Source organism: Sus scrofa, chromosome 10, assembly GCF_054392235.1.
Source record: "Sus scrofa isolate SSC_HxYL_T2T_F1_AM1 chromosome 10, Sscrofa_HxYL_maternal_Yorkshire_Landrace_v2.0, whole genome shotgun sequence".
Classification (NCBI taxonomy): Eukaryota; Metazoa; Chordata; class Mammalia; order Artiodactyla; family Suidae; genus Sus; species Sus scrofa.
The window spans coordinates 53,603,651-53,627,493 of record NC_139392.1 but is presented as its reverse complement, the minus strand read 5'-3'; the positions used below and the strand labels follow the sequence as shown (position 1 = coordinate 53,627,493).

At 48.1% G+C, this 23,843-nt stretch overlaps 1 protein-coding gene, 2 long non-coding RNA genes and 1 other non-coding gene across 31 annotated transcripts in view; 2 read left to right on the top strand and 2 right to left on the bottom strand.

Moving 5' to 3' along the window:
- The first annotated feature begins 1,917 nt into the window (after nucleotides 1-1,917).
- Nucleotides 1,918-8,112, top strand: LOC146399427 (uncharacterized). Its single transcript, XR_014817704.1, has 2 exons — nucleotides 1,918-2,163; nucleotides 2,648-8,112. It is a non-coding gene; the product is annotated as an uncharacterized LOC146399427 (long non-coding RNA).
- FANCC (FA complementation group C) overlaps nucleotides 5,193-23,843 on the bottom strand; it is a 264,288-nt gene continuing 245,637 nt past the window's right edge. For 5 of the 28 annotated variants that reach the window (XM_084979748.1, XM_084979746.1, XM_084979749.1 and 2 more), the window contains 2 exons: nucleotides 21,706-21,787; nucleotides 14,512-16,719 (listed from right to left, as the gene is read on the bottom strand). In XM_084979748.1, the coding sequence (XP_084835874.1) occupies nucleotides 16,356-16,719; nucleotides 21,706-21,787 (446 nt within the window). In that variant the 3' untranslated portion in view covers nucleotides 14,512-16,355. Of the gene's footprint in view, nucleotides 10,550-13,042; nucleotides 13,250-14,511; nucleotides 16,720-21,705; nucleotides 21,788-23,843 lie in introns of those variants that run through there. The other 23 variants (XR_014817686.1, XR_014817683.1, XR_014817676.1 and 20 more) reach the window with 18 other exon arrangements.
- LOC146399426 (U6 spliceosomal RNA) lies at nucleotides 11,572-11,673 on the bottom strand. Its single transcript, XR_014818499.1, has one exon. It is a non-coding gene; the product is annotated as a U6 spliceosomal RNA (small nuclear RNA).
- LOC146399425 (uncharacterized) lies at nucleotides 21,619-23,379 on the top strand. Its single transcript, XR_014817699.1, has 3 exons — nucleotides 21,619-21,707; nucleotides 22,697-22,766; nucleotides 23,029-23,379. It is a non-coding gene; the product is annotated as an uncharacterized LOC146399425 (long non-coding RNA).

The following is a 23,843-nucleotide window of genomic DNA, read 5'->3' as shown; positions in this document are numbered from 1 at the left end:
TTTGTGCAGGTCTCTGTCTTGCCTCCGGCAGACCAGTTTCTGTGCTCTCCTCCAAGGCTCTGAAGCTCCCCCTCCATCCTGGCTGATCTCCCTACTAGTGAGGGGACTTCCCAGAGAGTGGCAAACTTCTCTCCTTCACAGCTCCCTCCCAGGGGTGCAGGTCCTGTCCCAATTCCTTTATCTTTTTTTTTCCTTTTTTCTTTTGTCCTACTCTGTTACATGGAGATTTTCTTGCCCTTTCAGAGATCTGAGGTCTTCTGCCAGTGTTCAGTAGATGTTCTGTGAGGGTTGTTCCACATGTAGATGAATTTTGGATGTATTTGTGGGATGAGGTGAGCTCCACGGCCTACTGTGCCACCATCTTGATCACTTCCCCTCCAGAATTTTTTTTTTTACCACCCCAAAGTCAGATTCTGTACCCATTAAACAACTTCCCATGTCTTCTCCCCAGCACTCTTATTTTCTGTCTCTACATACCTGACCATTCTGGGCAACTCAAATGAGTGGATTACATAATAATGTCTTTTTGTGACTAGCTGATTTCACATAGCAAAATATTCTCAAGGTTCTTCCTTGCTGCAGCCTGTGTCAGAACTTCATTCCTTTTTAAGGCTGAATAATATTCCATTATATGGATATGTCACATTTTGCTTATCCATTCAACTATTGATGGACATGTGGGTTGTAAGTACCTTTTGACTATTGTGAATAATGCTGCTGTGAACATTGTTGGACCAATATCTCTTCAAGTCTCTGCTTTCAGTTATTCTGGGAATGATACGTCTAGAAGTGGAAGTGCTGGATCATATGGTGATTCTGTTACTATACAGCCTCTAGGATGTACACGTTTTATCTTTTTGATTATAGTTGATTTACAATATTGTGTCAATTTTTGCTGTACAGCAGAGTGACCCAGTTATACAACTATATACATTCTTTTTCTCACATTATCCTCCATCATGTTCCATCACAAATAACTGGATATAATTCCCTGTGCTGTACAGCAGAATCTCATTGCTTATCCACTCCAAATGCAATAGTTTGCATCTACTAACCCCAAATTCCCAGTCCATCCCACTACCCACCCTGCCTTTCCCTTGGCAAACACAAGTCTGTTCTCCATGTCCATGAGTTTGTTTCTTTTCTGTAGATAGGTTCATTTGTGCCATATATTAGATTTCAGATATAAGTGATATCATAGGGTATTTTCCTATTTCTGATTTATTTCTCTTAGTATGAGAGTCTTTAGTTCCTTCCATGTTGCTATGAATGGCATCATTTTGTTCTTTTTAATGGCTGAGTAGTATTCCATTATGTATATATAAGGTTTATGTATATATTAAGGTTTTCTTAATCCATTCATCTGTTGATGGACATTTAGGTTGTTTCCATGTCTTGGTTGTTGTGAATAGTGCTGCAATGAACAAGGGGTGCCTGTATCTTTTTGAATGAAAGTTTTGTCTGGATATATGCCCAGGAGTGGGATTGCTAGATCATATGGTAGTTCTATATTTACTTTTCTGAAGTACTGCAATACTGTTTTCCATAATGGTTGTATCAATTTACATTCCCACCAACAGTGTAGGAGGGTTCCCTTTTCCCCACACCCTCTCCAGCATTTGTTATTGTAGAATTACTAATGATGGCCATTCTGACGAGTGTGAAGTGGTACCTTATGGTGGTTTTTATTTGCATTTCTCTAATAATCAGTGATGTTGAGCATTTTTTCATGTCCCTGTTGGCCATCCATATGTCTTCTTTAGAGAAATGTCTATTTAGGTTTCCTGCCCATTTTTCAGTTGGGTTGTTTGAGTTTTTGCTGTTGAGTTGTACAAGTTGTTTGTATATTTTGGAGATGAAGCCCTTGTCAGTTGCAGCGTTTGAAATTATTTTCTCCCAATCTGTAGGTTGTCTCTGTTTTTTTTTTTTTTTTTTTTTTTTTTTCTGGTTTCCTTTGCTCTGCAAAAGCTTGTCATTTTGATTAGGTCCCATTAGTTTATTTTTGTTTATTATTTCTATTGCTTTGGGAGACTGACCTAAGAAAACATTTGTATGGTTGATGTCAGAGAAATGTTTTGTCTATGTTTTCTTCTAGGAGTTTTATGGTGTCCCATGTTTAAGTCTTTAAGCCATTTTGAATTTATTTTTGTACATGGTGTGAAGGTGTCCTAATTTCATTGATTTACATGCAGCTGTCCAGTTTTCCCAGCACCACTTCCTGAACAGACTGTCTTTTTCCCATTTTATATTCTGGCCTCCTTTGTCAAAGATTAATTCACCATAGGTGTCTAGGTTTATTTCTGGATTCTCTACTCTGTTCCATTGGTCTGTATGTCTGTTTTGGTACCAGTACCATACTCTCTTGATTACTGTCTGTGTAATATTGCCTGAAGTCTGGGAGAGTTATGCCTCCTGCTTGGTTTTTTTCCCCTCAGGATTGCTTTGGCAATTCTGGGTCTTTTATGGTTCCATATAAATTTTTGGATTGTTTAAATACTGGGAAAAATGTCCTGGATGATTTGATAGGGATTGCATTGAATCTGTAGATTGCTTTGGGTGGTATGACCATTTTAAGGATGTATATACATTTAATTTAGTTTATTATTTTTTTTTTGTCTTTTTAGGGCCACACCCATGGCATATGGAGGTTCCCAGGCTAGGGATGGAATCAGAGCTATAGCTACAGGCCTACGCCACAGCTACAGCAACGCCAGATCCAAGCTGCATCTGTGACCTACAACACAGCTCATGGCAATGCTGGATCCTTAACCCAATGAGCCAGGCCAGGGACTGAACCCACATCCTCGTGGATTCTAGTCAGGTTCATTAGCCACTAAGCACGACTGAAACTCTGGGATGTATACATTTTAAATGTTACTGTTTTTGTCTTTTCCAGCCTGGTGTGGAAAAGTAATTACTTCGGATTTCTCCTAAGTTGTGTTCAGTTTTTTTTTTTTAAAGTCTTTTCGAAGTCATTTATATTTTCATTAATTGTGTGTTTGTGTTCCTGGTGCATATCTCCAGGTTGATGTCTTTTTTCTGACCCATTCTTAGAAGAACTATAGAAGTTGGGAAATTTGTTCTGTGTCATGTATTTGTATTTAGATTTTGCTTATTTTGTTCCTATTCCCATCTGGCCAGACTTATTGTCTGTTGTGGGGTCTTGACTTGCATCTTGCTGAAGAGGGCTCCCTTCCTGGCCTGAGGGCTGAAAATAGGATTCTTAGGTTCTGCCTTGGACCTCTTCCCCACCTCTCTGCCCAGAGGACTAAGAAGTCTTCTTGGAAGCAGTGACCCAGAGGCTTTGAATTTGTGGCCCAGGCGGGCATGTGGGTGTGGGGGGAGACCAGGGGCTGAAAACAGGGTTTATATGAAAGTCTGCAGACCACAGGTGAGCAAGAACTTCTTTTTTAAAATATTTTTATTATAGTTGATTTATAATATTCTGTCAATGTCTGCTGTACAGCAAAGTGACCCAGTTATACACTATATACATTCTTTTTCTCACATTATCCTCCATCATGTTCCATCACAAATAACTGGATATAATTCCCTGTGCTGTACAGCAGAATCTCATTGCTTATCCACTCCAAATGCAATAGTTTGCATCTACTAACCCCAAATTCCCAGTCCATCCCACTACCCACCCTGCCTTTCCCTTGGCAAACACAAGTCTGTTCTCCATGTCCATGAGTTTGTTTCTTTTCAGTAGACAGGTTCATTTGTGCCACAGTTCGATTCCAGATATGTGATATGTGGTATTTGTCTTTCTGATTTACTGCACTGAACACGAGAGTCTCTAGTTCCTCTCATGTTGCTACGAATGGCATCATTTTGCTCTTCCTAATGGCTGAGTAGTATTCCATTATGTATATATACAAGGTTTTCCTAATCCCTTCATCTGTCAATGGACATTTAGGTTGCCATATCTTGGCTGTTGTGAGTAGTGTAGCAATGAACATAAGGGTGCCTGTATCTTTTAAAGTTTTGTCTGGATATATGCCCAGGAGTGGGATTGCTGGGTCATATGGTAGAGCAAGAACTTCTTATGAAGTACAAGAACATTCTTTCTAATTTGGGGAGTAGGGATGTCCCGATTTTATAAACTAGTTTTTTATGCATCTGAGTAATAGACTTTCTTTTCAGAGTGGCAGCAGCCTTCCCACCACTTCTGTCCCTCCTCTCTCTGCAAGCAGAACTGCTAGAGCTGTCTTCAGAGAAAACCCACAGCCCCAGTTCCTGACGACATTTGGTAAAGCAAGAGGGTTAGGCATTTTTGTGTGTGTTCACTTTCATCTAAGAAGTAAAGGTCCAACTTGATCCAACACCATTCTTTCTCTGTTGATGGAAATGCCTTTATCATATACTAAATCCCTAGATGGACTAACATAACCGCTGTTTATCAGGTACATTTATATCCCTGGAACTATCCCGGGCACTTGAATTGGAGATGGTCCATGAAGAGTAACCATAGTATAAAGATAGTCTCCCTGGGGTCTAGAAGGGGTTATGTGTGAGGGACAGAAGCTGAGGTGTTGCAGCAGAGTGGGTGGAGAGTGGGGTGCCACTGTCAACAGAGTGGTCAGGGAGGCCTCAAGGAGGTGGTGACATGTGAGCAGGTGAGGGAACTGGCTGTGCCCTGTCTGGGCCTGTATGGCTGGAGCAGGTGGGGAGGTGAAGGGGTCACAAAGGATGTTAGGAGATGGAGTCAGAGAGCAGGTGGTGGTCCACACTGTGTAGAACCTTCAAAGCCATTTTTAGGACATCCGGCCTTACTGAGTGGAGAGGAGTTCTTACAGGGCTCTGAACAGGGCTTGTGACGTGATGGCACCGGAAAAGGGATGGTGGCGACTCTGCAGAGGCGCAAGGGCGGGAGCAGGGAGAACCGGCAGATGATGGCGTCTGAGGGAAGAGGTGAGAAACAGTCAGTTCAGGGATGTCCTGTGACTCGGACATGGGGGTAAGAGCAGAAGAGGCATCAAGGGTAAGCAGGGAATTGGGCCCGAGTCATTATCCGTCACCATCGGCTGACATGGGAAGACTTGGTGTTTTGGGTTCTTTTGGCCTTGCCCACAGCATGTGGAAGTTCCCAGGCCAGGAATCAAACCCAGACCACAGGAGTGACCATGCTGGATCCTTAACTTGCTAGGCCACCAGGGAACTCCTATTTTTTTTTCCCCCTGAGAATGTGGTTTTGAGGGGTGGAGCTGGGCTGGAGGAGTCAGCTTTGGATGTGTTAGTTTGACACGGCTGCCTGACCTCCAGGCTGAGACAGCTGGTGTGCCGTGGGATGTTCAGATCTGTGATCTGCACAGCAGTGGCTTGTGAAGGCCCCGTGGATGAGGGCACACAGGGTGGGGAGCCCAAGGACAGAGCCCAGGGGGTGCCTACCAGGCAGAGGTCGGGGTCGAGCAGGGCCCAGCCCTCTCAGGCTGAGGAGAAGCCCTGGAATGTGCCACAGGCTCAGGGAAAGTGTCAGGGAGCAGGGAGACCCAGTGGGTCAGGTGCTGCCCAGACTCGTGCGAGGAGGCCTGAAGATAGTTGGCTGGAGCCCTGAGAAGGGCACTCATAACCCCAACAGGGACAGTCTCCAGAGGCTCCCTCTCTTGGGTCTCACCAAACTAATAACTTGAGCCTTAGGACGTGTGGCCATACGCAGTACTCTTCGTCATACTCCGTTACACTTCGCTTTCAGAATTTACCTGGCAGTTCTTGAATGTTTATTTTTCCATATGGATTTTGGCATCAAATGATCTAGTTCTCCTATTAGGGTTCTATTAAATTAAACTTTTATCTCTAAGACAACTACTGCTTCCATCCAAGAGGTCTTTCTAGAAGGAAAGAACCACCAGTTACAGCAGTGGTTCTCAATGTGGCAGTGTCTGGGCATTAGTGGGCTGGCACCTAAGTGGGAGAGGATAGTAAAGCCCCACGGCGGAAGTCCGAGGGTTGGCAGCACCAGCTTGAGGTGCCTGCAGACTGGTCTTCTGCCAAAGGCCTCCTCTCCCTTTGCTGCTGCGTCTTGGGCTGTTTCGGGCACGCATCCACCTGAAATGCTCTAGCAGAGTCTTCAAGAATAGACACAATGTTGTGTTGTGGACACTGTTAATTCTCTTCAGCTGCCCAGGCTCTGACCTCTTCCTGTCTGTGGGGGCTACGGATGGTGATGCCCAGGTATCCAGTAACGTCACAGAAGTGAAACGAGCTGGACACTTGCTTTCCTAGGTCCCCCTACAGCTTAAGTACAGGTGGGGGACCTGGGCTGCCCCAGTTAGATGCAGCAGCTGGAGCTCTGATCAGCTCCTAGAAGGGTGGGTGCAGTGCCTATCTCCCTCCTAAAGTTCACAGACCTTGCAGGACAAGCTACAAAGGACCTAGGCTGCAGAATTCAGTGGCAGCAGCGGGTATTTCCTCCCCAGGCCACTCTGGCGCTGGGTTTGGGGCCCTGCCACTGGCTGGCTAGAGCTAAGCCTTGTCTGACAAGTCTGTGGGCTTTTTTTTTTTTACTTTTAAAAATACCTTCCCTGGTTTTGTTTTTCTCCCTGCTCCAGGCACATGGAGCTCCCCCAGCTTCAGCAATGCCGCACCAGGTGGGGGATCGTACCCTCATTCTGGCGCTGCAGAGATGCCGCCAGTCCCATTGCACCACAGCAGGAACTCCTTTGTGGGCTTTTAGGTACCCTTTGGATCACTTCCCTTTTGCTTTCAACATCATGTCCTGTGTCTGTTGCTTGCAACCAAGAATCCTCACTGATCCACCTGGAGTCACCAAATTGTGAAAAACACCAGCGGGTCAAGACTTCCAACAGTGATTTACGAGACTTTCCACTTCTACAGAAAAGCTGAGAAGTGTGAAACTTTCAGTATCCAAGCATGCATGTATCCTCCCCAAACACCAATCATGATTGTGTAGGCAAGTCCTACACACCAACTTCCTTTGTTACTCTGAGTCTGTGTATGAGGGACAGGAGTTGGACCCGCGCTATAAACAAATGTGAACCTGGATTTTAGAATACCTCAAGACATCCTTATCTTGCCTTGATTTTTGTCCTTTAGGAGTGAAATGCTTTGGTGAGGATGAATCAGTTAGGATTGTTTAAGTCCATGAAATCCACATCAGCCCCAGTGTCAGGCGGGCAGGCAGAGGAAGAGAAAGCCAAGGACAGCGGCAGAGTCAAGTTCAGTCTCTTCCTCCTTGGAAAACACAATCAATTTGGATGCCTTGTCCAGTAGAGAAGGCCATTCCTCACATTCGTTGGTATGATGTGACCACCAGGCCCCTCTGGGAACACAGGGACAGGCAGGCTGGATTTCCATTTCCTCCCATGTCCTCCCACTGCGGCCTCTCCAGGCGCTCCCCGTCCAGTCCCTGTTCTTGCCGCCTCCAGTTCGACAGAAAATGTAGTTCTCTGCTGGCCCTGGACGTGGTCCCAATTTTGTCCGGTACCCTTGTCCCAGCAGTGAGAGCGGGCAGGAGACGGGGCCAGCGCCCGGCCGCTCGGCAGGGCTCGCTCAGGAGCGAGGTGCCCCACTGGCCCCCTGCCGTCACAGGCGCCTCCTAGACGTGGCAGGGGCCCCGTGCCCCACGTTCAGGGGCAGGGTGATTGTCCAGAAAGCCCACACGAGCTGTCGGCACTGAGAACCTGGGCGGCCGGGTCCCGGGGGAGCTGCGGGGACGCGCTTGGAGAGGGCGCGCTCCGAGGATGAGAGGAGCCTCCTCGGGCGAGTCCGAGGCGGCCGAACAGCAGAACCAGCAAGAGGGTGGGCTTCAGAGACGGGGGACGAACAACGCGTAAATCGAAGCAGTGTACACTCAGTGGTGCTATTTAAGCAGGGCTTAAATTAGGGAAAAACGTGTAAATATGAATCATGCGTTGTATTCGGTTTCAGCAGCTCCTGCTGACCGTCTACCTTCCGTCGCCCTCCTCAGCAGGTTTTCCGTACCTGGTGGCAAGTTCCCGGCCCGGGGATAAACTGGAATCGGTCTTTTGTAGGAGCAAATCTCTGAGACCTGAAGCTTCACAAACTGGGCAGTAGAGGCACACTTTTTTGAAGAGAGATGATATTATTTAATGAATACAAAGTTAGGTGCCAGGTGACGTCTTATCTAGAGTGACAAAAGATAAATTACAAATTTTAAAAAGCTAACAACATCCACAAACATCATGAAATCCCAAGGAATAACATAACCTTTGCATTAACGGGTGGCCATTAATGCCTTTTCTCCCTATAGTTTTGGGCTCTGTCCTCTTTGCTCCAAGTCCAAGGCTTGGGAGAACTTTGAGGCTTTGGAAGAAATGGGGAAGAACCACAAACGGGCTGAGGTAAGGTCTGGACAAGGAGGAATTTTCCAGAAATGCAGATTGAACAGTCGAAGCTGGATGAGCGTCTCGGTTGCACTGTGTGCTGTGGAACACGGTGTGGGTGGGTGTCCAGGTGGGAGCACGGCCCCGCAAGGAGACCTGGTTTCCAGGGACTGCTCGGTTTAGGGGTACTCACTGCCACCCACCTGAGCCCCCTTCTTCATGGCCACTGAGGTTGGTCACAGCTTCCAGGGCAAAGGTCAGCAGAGGAGAGGTGCCTCAACTCTAAGGGAAGCGTATGATGGCAGCTGTGATAAACGTATTTTAATAGTGCATCTTTCAAAGTTTAACATTTCTCAAAAAGAGGGCTCAGCTAGAAAGTTCTTGGCAGTTTCTGGGTCTTCAGGTGGATCCACATACAAAAACAAGTAATTCTCCTCAAAGCTCAACCTCTAATACCATAAAACTTTACTCAGACCTCAGACAGGAGCCAAGACTGGTGGAGAGTCAGAGATTACTAATATGTAAGACCCAAAGGGACATGAAAGCCGTGTCTGATTTGACAGATAACACACAGAAGAGCACAAGAGTAAACCTGAAAGGAAAAAAATACCTTTAACCGCTGTAAAATAAGTATTAACATTAGGGTCACCAGTTCCTTATTAGAAATTTCCAATTCCCATTCCAGTTAACAAGACAGCTGATACATAAAGCTCTTCCAGCATCTCTAGAACCTATCCTCCACCCTCCCCATTAACCATTTTTGATGCAATATGAGCTCTTCTGGACATAGCCAGTGCTTAGGCAATATAAAGCAAGCCCCCGAACTGGGTTATTTCATTATCAAGCAGCGTTTTCTTCTCCACACCAGAGCCGGCGCACGTGCTCGCCATTAACAGGTGATCCTGTCACCACTACCTGCCACTGCGCTTGAGTGGGCTCTGCTCCCCCTCAGTCTGCTCAGGGGGACAACCGAAGGAAGCCAGAGGGACCCTGACCCTCCCAGATGAAGAATGTCTGAGGGAAGCAAGAAAGTGAGGCCTTATCTCAAAGCCCTGTGAATAAAAAAAAATACTGGTAACAATTACCTTTTTTTTTGGTCTTTTGAGGGACACTCCTGAGGCACATGGAGGTTCCCAGGCCAGGGATCGAATTGGAGCTGCAGCTGCTGGCCTACGCCACAGCCACAGCAATGTGGGATCTGAGCCGCATCTGCGACCTACACCACAGCTCACGGCAATGCCGGATCCTTAACCTACTGAGCGAGGCCAGGGATCGAACCTGAGTCCTCATGGATGCTAGTCTGATTCGTTTCTGTTGAGCCACGAAGGGAACTCCCGACAATGACCTGACTTCTTAAAAAAAGAGTTCTGGGAGTTCCCGTCGTGGCGCAGTGGTTAACTAATCCGACTAGGAACCATGAGGTTGTGGGTTCGGTCCCTGGCCTTGCTCAGTGGGTTAATGATCCGGCATTGCCGTGAGCTGTGGTGTAGGTTGCAGACGCGGCTCGGATCCCGCGTTGCTGTGGCTCTGGTGTAGGCCAGCGGCTACAGCTCTGATTCGACCCCTAGCCTGGGAACCTCCATATGCCGCGGGAGCGGCCCAAGAAATAGCTAAAAAGACAACAACAAAAAAAGAAAAAAAAAAAAAAAAGAGTTCTGTGGAAAAGGGCTAAGTTACTTTCTAAATTGATCAGTGCTTCATGAACAATTTCTTGGTCCAAAGACTTTGAAACATCCAAATAACACTTGTGCATCTTGGTTTGATGTGGGAAAAAGCAAGGAAAGAAAGACCTGTGCTCCCATCCAAGGCGCACCTTCAGTGATTCACTAACTAACCTCTGGGCCGAGCGCGCACAGGGAGCCCTGAAACCATAATCTAGTCACGAGGGAGTAAATCAGACTGAGTTCAGGCTAAAGCACCTGTCTGCTCATTTGTAAAATATGTACAAATCTTGCCAAGATGTTGAGGGGTTACTCTTACAACTCAAAGAGGGTACGCGGTCTACAAACTTGCGGCCATAAGCAGCAGCCCCATCATTTCATCCACCACTTGGCCCTCAGGCAGGCCCTGCAGGCAGCTTCCTCGTGAACCGGCCTGGGCTAGGCTTGCCCGCGCAGCTCTGTAAGGAGCTCTCTGGCCAGTTCTCTCGGCCTCGGGGCTTCCACGCAAAGATGATCCCATCTGTACAGAGTCTGGTCCAAAAAGCCAATAACCTCGTGTGTTATCGCATCCGTCTGCGCTATCTGCAACGACAGAAGAGAAGGCACGTTAAAACTCTTTCCAGGGAGTTCCTGTCGTGGCGCAGTGGTTAATGAATCTGACTAGGAACCATGAGGTTGCGGGTTCGATCCCCAGCCTTGCTCAGTGGGTTAAGGATCCGGTGTTGCCATGAGCTGTGGTGTAGGTTGCAGATGCGGCTCGGATCCCCAGTTGCTGTGGCTGTGGTGTAGGCTGGTGGCTACGGCTCCGATTAGACCCCTAGCCTGGGAACCTCCATATGCCTTTGGAAGCAGCCCTGGAAAAGGCCAAAAAAAAAAAAAAAAAAAAAAAAGAAAGAAAAAAAAAAGGAAAAAAAAAAAAAAAAACCTCTTTCCAGACAGATTCGTCTCTTCGTCCAGTGGAGCAACTCTAATCATCCTGTCCCTGAACAGCGGCTGCATTCCTCTTTGCTCCAAAGGGCTCTTGTTTTCTTTTCAAGGTGATTAGCAGAGCGAGTCTGTTCTCAGAGGCTGGCCATCCAGCGAGCAGAGTCATTTCCTAATGATCGGCCTCTCCTGACAGGATGGCCTCAGACTCACAACATCTACAGACAAATGCTGTGTTTCTTGGAATGCGGGTTCACATGCTTTGGGACTGTTTGCTGCGGGGAGCAGAGGCAAGTGAACGTGCTGTGGCTTGACTTTCCTGCAAAAGGCTCCCGCTAATAAGAGAACTGGAAGACGCTGAAAGGAGAAGGCCACCTGTTCTCACACAAACAGCTTCCTAAATGGCATTCTTGGGCTCGCCACCCAGCCCGCTTGTTAATAGGCACCTAAAGTTTTAACACTCGATTCTTCAGGGAAGCAGGAAACACAGGAACTGTCAGGTCCGCCTTAGCTGTTGGTGCCCACGAGTGCCATTTTCCTAAGCATTCAGCTCAGCAAAAAGGGAAGGGTGAGAATCTCACAGTTTACCTGTGTGAAGAATTTACTGTGATTTTTTTAGACACAAGCATATGAAGAACCTTTGTTTTTGAGAGTAATCCACAGACATATTTTTTTTTCTGGTAAACAGGGAACATTTCGGGAAAGTGCGTGCCATCCTTGCCCAGGGCCATGCTAATCGTTTGTCTCCTCCCCATGTTAGTCTGTGTGCAGCTCAAGTGGGCATCACATACTTGTTTTCTGTGTGTGAGTCCAATGTTTAAGTGACCCGAGCAGCCCGAGGTCAGCTCCTCCTCCAGGTCCACACTGGGCCCTTCGGTGACCAGCTGCCTGGGCCCACCCGAGATTCTCCCGTGGCCCAGGACACCCTTCAGTCGCATGAGTCAAGGCAGACTCCGTCCGCAGCATGGGGACTACGTGGGGACAGCACAGGACACCCTGGGCACCTGGACAGTGTTTGTGCTCCTCAGCAATCTGCTGGCGGCCACCCAGGCCGAGAGGGGCTCTGCTAGGGGCAGGCTGCCAGCCCAGGCGGGTTCACCGTGGCTCCTGGTGTTGGTATCCTGCTCTCGTGGTTTTTACTCAGAAATCACAGATGCTGGAGATGACCTCTGTGGATGAGAGCATGTGAGCTTCCTCGGGACACCCTAAAAGCATGAATCTGCTCCCTTGAACCTGAGTGGGGAAGGCTGCCTCCACTGCAGTGCCCAGGGGTGCCTCAGAACTGGACACAGGGTGGTGTCACCATCACTGACAACTGTGGAGGTGGCCTGCCTGCTGGGACCTCACATCTTTGAGCACAGAGAGGGGCACTGAGGAACCCCAGAGGAGCTTGGCACTGGGGGTGCTCCTTCCCTGGGTCCTGCTGGAAGCTGTGTGTGCCAGGCTGCCTTCTACCTGTCATGCAGCCACCGCAGGAAGCCTCCAAGTTAGGAAGGCTGGTGCATGAACATCTGCACGGATGGTACCCAGAGCTGCAGCTGCCGGCCTACACACCACAGCCACAGCCACGCCAGATCCGAGCTGCATCTGCGACCTATACCACGGCTCTCGGCAACACCGGAGCTTTAACTCACTGAGCGAGGCCAGGGACCAAACCCGCAGCCTCTTAGAAGCTGTGTCGGGTTCTTAACCCACTGAGCCATGACGGGAACTCCCACTTGGACCGTTATTTACCCCTCATGTCTGCTGAGCTCCAGGAAGGATTCTTTGTAATTTGCAAACCATCTTTTAAATTAACAAAGGAAATTCTTTGAGCCACTGCAGCGAGAACAGTCTCTTCATGAGGAGGAAGAGACTAAACGCAGACAGCCTGGGACAGAGGAGACCTAGCTCTCACCGCGGTCCAGGCCATGTGCCATGTGGCCCGGGAGAAGTCCCCGGCCTTGTCTGGGCCTCCTTTCCCTTCTAGGCCCTGCAGATGTGGCACAGGGCAGGTGTGGGTCTGGCCCAGCTGTCCCCTCGCCGCCTCTAGCCACGAGGGGACAGCAGGCTGCTTACACACACTCCTCAAAGGCGGGGCCCTCGGGTCCTAACCCACCTTTTCGCTGGGGTGTGGATGAGAAGCAGGAGGCTGGAAAGGGGGAGACTTACGAGGGTGATAACTTCTCGGGCAATCGCACGGCCTCCAGGGGCCCAGAGCAGGAAGTTCAGGAGAAGGCGCCTGGTGAGCTGCCCACAAGCGGGCGGGCTAGGATCCCCACCCCGGCCCCCTCCAGCTGCTGCCTGCAGGTCCCTGGCCGACAGGGTCGGGCTCCTGAGCAGCTTCGTGAGGCGGCCGAGCACGGCCTTCACCTCTGCCTGGAAGTACAATTTCAAAAGGGAGAGATTAAAGAAGAGTCAGGACCCATGTGGTTCTAGACTATTCGGTAACGAGCAGCAACCCCCAGGAAAGAGGACAACTGGCGCCCGAGAGAGGGTGGAAGGGGTGGCAGGTGTCTGGGTTTACACACTGGCCACACAAACCCCAGTGGGTGCAATGGAAGTTTCACGACTTTCGTCTTGCTCACTAAGCAGCCAGGGCACCATGCCAGGAAGTGACTTTTTTTTTTTTGGATGGACAGAAATGGAGAAAAGACCTCAGCAGAAGGCAGTCAGGGTTTTATATTGTGGGAAAAAGAACAAAAGGCCCCTTGAAGACTCGCTCACTATCACAGCCACAGATCAGTGAGAGCCCCGTGTGCTCGGCCCTCCACTGAGCCAGCGTGCTGATAAGAGCTCTGCCTCTTGCCATCTCTGGTGGGGAGGAAGTGCGAGTGTGTGCGTGCACACACACACATTCTGTTTTAGATGCTGGAACAATCTGTTCATACATGTCTAAAGCTCAAGCAGAGGTCACAAGTCTGCGAAATCCACATAATAATAGTGATTGTTACAGGTCTGTGGGTTGTTTTGCATAAAAAGTACTTAGTTCACGCTGAGACTTCTGTTTGCTGTAAGACTGGTACATCGAGTTGTGACTTGGAAAACAAAGCAGACCCTGAAAGCCACCGATCCAAAGGCTACATGGAACCCAGGAACAGCTCAGTTCCATCGTTTTCAAAAGAATCCTGAGGCCGCCTCGGAACGTTCCCATGACCAATTTTTATGGATCTTGTGTGAGTTGTGTGTGTGTTTTTTTTTTTTTTTTCCTGGAAGTTAAGGCTTCATTCACTGAAGTCTGTCATAAACGCCAGGACATGAGGAGTGCTGTGTGAGCGATTCTGACCACAATAGGAGACCGTGAGAAGCTGCTCCACGAGGCTCTTCCATGGAGGAGGGCAGCGGTTCAACAAGAGGGGGCCACCGCCTCCACCTCTCTGCTCTGGCTGGGCCCCGCTGCCCCATCTGATGGCGTCTGAGGGAGCCCAGGACCAGCCTGCCATCTCCGTGGGTCTGCAAAGGGCTCAGGATGCCTCCATATCTGTTTTCTTCCTGACATCTGATTTTCTCCCCTCGTCCAATATCCCCCGAGATGCGCTCTTCTTTCTCTCTCACTCCAGCCCATCTTGCCCTGCAAATGCCTCCCTCGTGTGCCAAGAACTTGAATGCTTTCTAGAATGTTTCAGAAACAACATACAAGCTTTCTTTTCAAAGCATTAATTTTCAATCCTGCGTTACAAAAATTGATATATGTTCACTGTAAAATATTTGAACAAAAAAGTAAACAGAAAAAGAATTCTAAAGACTCTAATTCCACCATCCAGACAGGCTTGTTAAAATGAGGTTTCCATCCTTGTCATCTCTTTGAGATGCACTGTGGACACAGCACTCACTAGACACAAGGTATTGTGTTCTGGAGTTTTCTCCTCATCGTCCACAACAAGCACCTTACCATAATCTATAGCACATACGCCACGATAACATGATTTTTCTCGGTAGAAGGCGAGTCTATGATTATAATCCAGCACAATTTATTTAGCCAGTATCCTTCCTATTGAAAGTTAGGCCATTTCCAATTACTGCACTAACAAAAAATGTTGCAATGATCTTCTTGTACATAAAGCCTTGCATGGCTAATTACTCCCTTAGAGTAATTTCTACAACTAGAATGACAGCGTTAAGGAGTATGAATGCTTACCTAATTCTTAAGAGTATGCAAACATAGACAGTCATGGTTTTTGTTATGATTCTATTAAAGTTAGCAAAAGAGGGGAGTTCCGTCGTGGCGCAGTGGTTAACAAATCCAACTAGGAACCATGAGGTTGCGGGTTCGATCCCTGGCCTTGCTCAGTGGGTTAAGGATCCAGCATTGCTGTGAGCTGTGGTGTAGGTCGCAGACACAGCTTGGATCCCGAGTTGCTGTGGCGGTGGCTGTGGCTGTGGTGTAGGCCGGCAGCTACAGCTCCGATTGGACCCCTAGCCTGGGAGCCTCCATGTGCTGCAGGAGCGGCCCAAGAAAATGGCAAAAAGACAAAAAAAAAAAAAGAAGAAAATAAGTCTCATTGGACAACTTTGAAGTATAGAGGAAATAAGTCTCTATACTTCAAAAGTAATCTCTGTCAGTTTCTATGATCTATATGGAATAGAACACATAACCTACCAATTTAGCTTATACAGAATCAAAATAAAGTGTACATAATAGCTTCAGAAATCGTTAGTGCTTCGTACATCTTAACTATTATTAAAAGATGATGAAAACCAACCAGGATTCTCTTTCATCAGTTTCATGTGATATTTTAAAAGGGAAAAAAATCTGGCTTTCTTTTTAATCAGCAGGCAATCAAATAATGTTCATTTCTGAAAAAAATTCTATTTTTGATCCAAAATCATCACCAAATTTTAGCTTTTTAAAATGCCAAACTCTTTTCTTCCCTCTGCCATGTAACATACCTTTAAACAAGTAAAATATACAGACACATCTGAACTGGTCTTTGTTTTCAAACTGCAGAACACACCAGGCAAATAGGAGCACTGCTCTCTACATAAAGAAACCTGCTCCCTTTAATTATTAAAATCAACAAAAAGCTCTGGCAGTTGAACTTTTAAAAACCAGCAAATAAATGTTTGCAAGGAAGGCGCCGATGCCTTTAATCAGAGCGCTGCTCCTGTAATTATTCTATTCCACACAAAATAACAACTGTCTTTCCACGGACAGTTAGCCACTCTTGTACTTTGCTGCTCTGTTATTTAGAAAATGACCATGTCCTTTTGCAGAAGCTAAGTGGTTAATATCAGGTGATTACTTCAGTAAGAGTTCTCAACAAAGCCCGTAATGTGAGGATCTATTGACTGATCCAAGACAGGAGTTCAGTCAAGACAGAAGCAGAGCCCGCCAGGCTGCTCCTCAGAAAAGCAGTCAGACCCCGAGATGATCCGTGGAGGGTGCGGCCCCAGACCAGGCACGCCTATAAATCAGAACAGGGTGGCTGCAGGCAACATGAGGGGAAATGACCCAGGGGACAAGAGCAGAGTGGCCTCCAGTTCATCACAGGCCCAGTTCCCACTCTCGTCCCAGCCCACGCATGGCTCCACGCGCAAACCCCGAGGGGCTGGTGGGGAGGGTCGGGTCAGGGGAAGCCAAGCTACTGCCCAGCCCCTTCCTGCAGGCTCCTTTCTGCTCCCAAGAGACCAGCCCCGGAGGCCACTCGCCGTGGACCCTGCCACCCACCATGGTCTGTGATCTCTGCCGACGCCCGGCGCCTGGGCTGCCGCTGAATGCCAGGAGCCACAGCAGGGCCTCAGGGGCTTCGGCCTCAGCCTCCACCATCAGCAACTGCTCAGCCGCGATGTCAGCCCATTCTCCAAAGTGAACGAACAAAAACCAGCTCTCAAAGGGGCCTCCGTAGGACCTGGAACAGAACCAAAACACATGGCAGCCGGGCAACGTGATTTCTTTCTCCTTTAGTTTCTTAAAGCAACTGTAATGTTTGCGAATGGCTGGCTCCCATTGTTCTTATCCACTGGAGTACAACTTGCAAGGGATACAAGTTAGACGCAGGAAGAGAGCTCACAATGCCACCCTGAACCAGTCCCGGGCCTTCCAAAGGCCTGCCTCTCAAAGCCTCCAGTGCCCTGAGGACCTCAGACACTGAAATCGTTACATCCAGGGACCCTGAGTGAGCACTGGCCTTTGAGAAAGGAAGATGCTGGCCCAGGGCCAGTGAGCGTGATGCAAGATGAGAGCCCTCAGGCGCCGCTCTGCCTTCTGCGTGGCCTGCGCAGCTGGGCTGCTGTTGAGAGCGGGGCCTCACAGCTGCAAGGCCGCCACCAGGGCAGCCCCGAGCCAGGAAAGCAGGGACTCCCTGGGGTGCAGACGGAGACCAGAGGAGGGACGCAGGCAGAAACGTGTGCTATTGCTTTTCTTGCAAAACACAAGGTTCTGGTTAGTATTTTGGCAATTACGAATTTTTAATGAGCTGTATATTGTATTCTTTCCTGTCATCATGTATCTCTCAATGCTGAGAGGTTAAAGCTTTTGTGAGGCTATCCTTTGTCACACGGGGAGTTGGGAGCTGCAGTTCAAGAGGAGAATCTGCTGAGGGAAGGACCATTAATTTTGCACAGTGACAGTGCCAGCAGTTTGACATCTCCCCTGGGAAAAATGGAGCAGGACTGGCCCGAAGCTCCTGGAAGAGGGGAGCTCTGAGCCTTGCTGCAGGCTCCGTCTTTGTTGGATTGGGGCGCCTATTCCCCTGCTTGGTCCCTGGGATCCCCAAGCTCCGAGCACTGTTCCCACCTCCCTGAGTCACTGCTTCCTGCTGTCCAAGTCCTCCTGAGAACAAGTGATGAATGGTCTGAAATCCGGCTTGCAAAGCATCGGACCGAAAGGGAAGAAGGGGAGCAGGTTACACCTGTCCCCACGAGAGGGCGAGCTGATGGACCAGGGCACATGGGCAGTGCGCTGGGTTATGTCTCGAAAGCCAGGGACAGGCTCCACGGGGTCTCTGCCCTGCAGACCTCACGGATGAGGAAGCTGAGCCGCGGGGCTCCCCCGCGCTCCCTGCTCCCAGGTGGGCAGTGTGCCTGGATCAGGGCTCAAGGCCTGGTCGCTCTCCCTGTCTTCTTCCAGCAGCTGAGTGTGCAAGGCACCTCCATGGGGCTGGCTGGGAGGTGCCTTCAGCTGCTCATAGACCCCTCCCTGCAGGTGGCCCCGCCAACGAGCTGAGGCGGATCTGGGTTCACCAGGAGCCCCATGAGGTTTCAGCTCTAGGTTCTGCTCTTCAACAGAGACGGCCAGGAGTGTGTATGGGGCTGCCAGGCTATGGCAGGTCGTTACTGTGGCCAATCCTCTGATCCCCGCTTGGCTGCCAGACTTCTGTCTCCTGCACTGCTAAGAGTCTTGGTGGTGGCGGTGGGGAGGAGTGAATAACTGGCGCCTAAGCCTGCAGCAGTGACGATGAACAGAAGAGCACTGGCTCGATGCTGAGAGGGCAGAGAAGATCAAGAGGGAGCAGCTGCCAAAGGAACACGTGAAGACAGTCTGAGGAGGCTAGGAGAGACAATGAATAAAATACTTCTACTCTAAAAGCAAGGAAGCTGAGAGGAAGCGGAAGGGTATGATGTTACAAAGAATTCAGCAAAGCCTCAACGCGAATGCTTCTAGGGAAAGAACACATGTAAGAGGTACCTGATATCATATTGGTAGAATTTACGTTAGAATGGATTTTCTTTTCTTTTCTTTTTTTTTTTTTTTAACTTTTTAGGGCCGCACCCATGGCACATGGAAGGTCCCAAGCTGGGATCAAATTGGAGCTACAGCTTCTAGCCTACACCACAGCCACAGCAATGCAGGACCTGAGCCATGTCTGTGACCTACATACACCACAGCTCACAGCAATGCCGGATCCCGGGCCCACTGAGCAAGGCTAGGGATCGAACCTGCAACCTCATGGATCCTAGTCAGATTTGCTTCCGATGCACCACAGCGGGAACTCCTGGGTTGTCCAGTTTTAGATATAGATTTATTACAAAGAGGAAGAAAAAAACATTTCACCCCAGGGTGCAGGAGGAGTTGAGAATGTCCTTCCCTAGGGAGGCGCCCTTCTTGCTCTGCAGGTCGGGGGGCGCAGCACGGGCGCATTACTTTTTTCCTAAGGTCTATTCTCTTTATGGTTGTGCTCGTGCAGGTCAAAATCTGATACGAGCAATGACTCAGGACAGTCTCTGTACAAGGTATTATGTGTAACGACAGCCTATTTGCCCTGAGCTGCTCCAAGTGCTTCCCCCACTTCCTACTCAGCAATGCGCATACCTGTGTAGGAGGTCACAGACCAGCACAGACACTGTACTTCACAGATGTGGGTTTTTTCACAAATTGAAGGTTTGTGGCAATGCTGTGACAGGCACGTCTATTGGTGTCATTTTTTCAACAGCATTTGCTCACTGCTTATCTCTCTGCCACATTGTGGGGACTCTCACAATTTTTGAAACTTTTCAGTTATAATTATATTTGCCATGGTGATCTGTGATCAGTGATCTTTGATGATATCATTGTCACTGGTTTGGGGCGCCAGGAACTGTGCCCACACAAGATGAAGAACTGAGTCGATAAATGTGTGTGTTCTGACAGCTCCACCAACTGGCCATTCTCTCTCTGGCCCCTTGGGCCTTGCTCATTCCCTGAGATGCAATGATACTGAAATGAGGCCAATTAACAACACTTTAATTGGCCTCTACATGTTCATGTGAACGGAAGAGTCACAAAAGCTAGAAATGATTAAGCTTAGGAAGGAAGGCGAGCCTCACGTTGAGATAGGCTTGCACCAAAGAGTCAGCCAAGTTGTGAATGCAAAGGAAAAGTTCTTACAGGAAATTAAAAGTGCTGCCCCAGTGAACACATGAATGATAAGAAAGCAAAACAGCCTTATTGCTGATAGGGAGAAAGTTTTAGTGGTCTGGACGGAAGATCAGACCAGCCCCAACACTCCCTTAAGCCAAAGCCGAAACCAGAGCAAAGCCCTAACTCTCTGAAATTCTATGAAAGCTGAGAGAGGCGAGCAAGCTGCAGAAGAAAAGCTTGAAGCTACAAATTTTACTGAATATGTTAAGCCCCCTGTTGAGATCTACTGTTCAGAAAAAAAAAAAGATTCCTTTCAAAATATTACTGCCCTTTGACAGTGCACCTGGAGAGCTCTGATGGAGACGGACAATCAAAGCAATGCTGTTTTCATGCCTCCTAACACAACGTCCATTCTGCAGTCCACGAACCAAAGAGTCATTTCCACTCTCAACTCTTTCTATTTAAGAAATACATTCCCGGAGACCATAGCTGCCATAGACAGTAACTCCTCTGAGGGCTCCAGGCAAAGGAAATTGAAAATCTTCTGGAAAGGATTCACCATTCTAGATGTCATTAGGCACATTTGTGATTCATAAGAAGTCAAAATAGCAACATTAACAGGAGTCTGGAAGAAGCGGATTCCAATCCTCATGGATGACTTTGAAGAATTCAAGACTTTAGTGAAGAAAGTCCATCAGCAGATGTGGTGGAAACAGCAAGAGAACTAGAATCAGAGTCTGAAGATGTGACTGAATTCCTGCAATAAATCTTTAAAGAAAGAGGAGTTGCTTCTTATGGATGAGCAAAGAAAGTAGTAATGGGGAGTTCCCGTTGTGGCGCAGTGGTTAACAAATCCGACTAGGAACCATGAGGTCATGGGTTCGATCCCTGGCCTTGCTCAGTGGGTTAACGATCCGAGTTGCTGTGAGCTGGGGTGTAGGTTGCAGACGCGGCTCGGATCCTGCATTGCTGTGGTTCTGGCATCGGCTGGTGGCTACAGCTCCAATTCAACCCCTAGCCTGGGAACCTCCATATGCCATGGGAAGAGGCCCTAGAAAAGGCAAAAGAACAAAAAAAAAAAAAAAAAAAAAAAAAAAGTAGTAATGGAAAAAATAAAAAAAAAAAGTTTCTTGAGATGGAATCTACCCTGGTGAATTTGCTGTGAGATTGGTGAAATGCCAAAACAGGATTTAGAAAAGTACATAAACTTAATTGATAAAGCGGTGGCAGGGTTTGAAAGGAATCATTCCAGTTTTGAAAGTAGTTCTGCTGTGGGTGAAATGCTACCAAACAGCGGTGCATGCTACAGAGACATCATTTGAGAAAGGAAGAGTCAAGGGATGTGGCAAACTTCATGTTATCTAGTTTTAAGAAATTACACAGCCACCCCCACCTCCGGCACCACCACTCTGATCAGTCAGCAGCCATCACCATTGAGGCAGAACTTCCACCAGCAAAAAGACTATAACTCACTGCAGTCTACATGATGGTTAGCATATTTTAGCATCAAGCAGGGTTTTTTTTTTTTTTTTTTTTTTTTTTTTGCCTTTTTTTTTTAGAGCCATGGGCTGTACCTGCAGCATATGGAAGTTCCCAGGCTAGGGGTTCAATTGGAGCTGCAACACTGGATCCGAGCCTCGTCTGAGACCTACACTGCAACTCATGGTATCACCAGATCCTTAACCCACTGAGAGAGGACAGGGATCGGACCTGCATCCTCATGGATACTAGTCAGAGTCCTTTCTGCTGAGCCACAACAGGAATTCCTGTATCAAATAGTTTTAAATTAAGGTATGTACATCTTTTGAAACATAATGCTACTGCACACTAAATAGACTACAGGATAGTGTAAACATCACTCTCACATGCACTGGGAAACCAAAAGAGTCACGTGACTCACTGTATTGCTGTGGCCTGGAACCAAACCTGCGGTATCTCCGAGATACACTTGTAGTGTCGTCCCCCCACCCCCGCCGTCAGGCCTGCTCAAAGGGACGATAAGGATCCAGAGAAACCACATGCGAAACAGACCTAGGAGTCATCCGTGTCTGCTTACCCGTGAGTCTGGCCTTCCACTATTTCTTGGAGCATTTCAGAAATACATCTCAGTGGCTGGGACCACAGTCCCCGTGGGATGTCTGTGGGTGGAGAGGGCGATTAGAGGGGAGCTGAAGAAAAGCCAGACCTACTAGGCACCATCTGCTGTTGAGACCAGAAGAGGCCTTTTGCAGGGGGGAAAGGCCTTAATTTTCCCAGTCCTTGGAATCCCGACCACCACGCTCATGCCGTTCCCTGATGCTGGCCTTTTCTCACGTCTGGGGAGGAACACCTGTCAGTGTGACAGACCTCGACTTTCAGGGCTTTACCTTGGGCCCACGGGAGTGGATGAAGGCTGCACAGGCAGCCCACCGTGGGGTTTGGAAATGCTGTGTTGCAAATGCCCCAGGGTTTTTCTTTTCTACTCACCTGCCCCCTGCCCTATCACTAATAATTGATGAGTCCCCAATACGTGGAGACTGTAAGAAACCAGTCCATAAGGAATTAGGAAGGGGCTGTCCAACTGCTCTCCTATGCGGGTGGTGAATTTAGATATGACTTTAGGTTTATAGTTAAAAAAAATGGCCAGGAAAGAAAACCAAAACAGGGGTGTCATACAGACGAATGTCTTCTCTTGAGTTAGTTTTTCGAGTTCCACAATTTTCCCATGGTTTTAAACACTTCTGAGCATGTCTGTAACTGTAGTTCTAAACAACATGTGAAAAAGGTTACCACACTTCTATGTAGTGATAGATTCTGTAATTCAACACATGAGAAAGATAACATAAGTGATAGAGTAACCACTATTGCCCCACAACTGGTACAGATTAAAAAATCATATATTATCTCTCTCTGTCTTCTGAACTCCTGTAACTCTTGATCTGCAGCTTTTGGAGGCAGTTTCCTTCTCTTCTTTTTCTAAGTTGCTTAGATGCTTATGTTATGTCTGCTTTACTAGCGGCTCCTGGACCGTCAGGGCTCCTCAGTGAGCCATCTCTTGTGCTTCACAGGACTTTTTGTGGGCACAAAATCAATTTCTGCTGAATAGAAGATTCTACTGTTTAAACAACACTTCAGTTTGTGAGTATACCCTTATTTTTTTTTTTTTTCCTCCAAAAGTAACAGGCAGAAAACTGTTCTGGGAACTAGCATAGGTATTTTGTTTATACATTTCCAAATTTTAAAATAACACCCAATACTTTTTCTAGAGCTCATGCAGCTGCTCACACAGACTGATCTTAGGCTTTGCTGGCTGACTTGGGCTGTGGGGGTGTGCCCCTGGAAAGTGCAGGCTGACTCTTCTGTCTTGTCACTAAAGTTTTTCCCATCGTGGATCCCACAGGCCCGTCACCACCTCCACCTAGTCCGGCATCTGAGAGGACAGCGACGAGTGGGTCACTCTGGGTGAGAACCTTCATCTTTTAGAAAAAGGAAGAGGAGGAGTTCCCATCGTGGCGTAGTGGAAACGAATCCGACCAGGAACCATGAGGTTGCGGGTTCGATCCCTGGCCTCGCTCAGAGGGTTAAGGAACCAGCATTGCTGTGAGCTGTGGTGTAGGTCACAGACGCAGCTCGGATCTGGTGTGGCTGTGGCATAGGCTGGCAGCTACAGCTCTGATTCGAACCCTAGCCTGGGGACCTCCATATGCCATGGATGTGGCCCTAAAGAAAGGCAAAAAAAAAAAAAAAAAAAGGAAGAGAAATCTTGATTTTGTAAAAGGCTCTGGATCTTTGTATCATCTACTTTCCTTACTCAAGTCTCAGGGAAAAGCAGGCAAAAAATGGCATCATTGTGGGTTCTTTTACCCCTTCCTCCACTCGGTCAGCTAAAGCACCTTCTCCAACAGCCCAGAGGCCATGCTTATGTCACAGCTCCTGCCCGTTCAGACTTCAGGCTTTAGAGGGGAAAGCTACCTGAGTTCTCCACTGCTGAGACGGCTCCTAAACACGAGCTCATGAGCCTGTTATCAGATCAACACCAGCTGAATTAGGACAGACTCATCGCTTCCCCGCCTGGACACGGCCTCTGGAAGGCTGGCAAGCGAAATCAGAGAAGGCTGCAGTCTACTTCCCTTACCGTCTTCTTTCAAAGGCCTTCCCTTGGCGTGGTTGGGAGAAATCTTCCCTAAATGTCCTTGGCTTCATTCATCGTTTTAA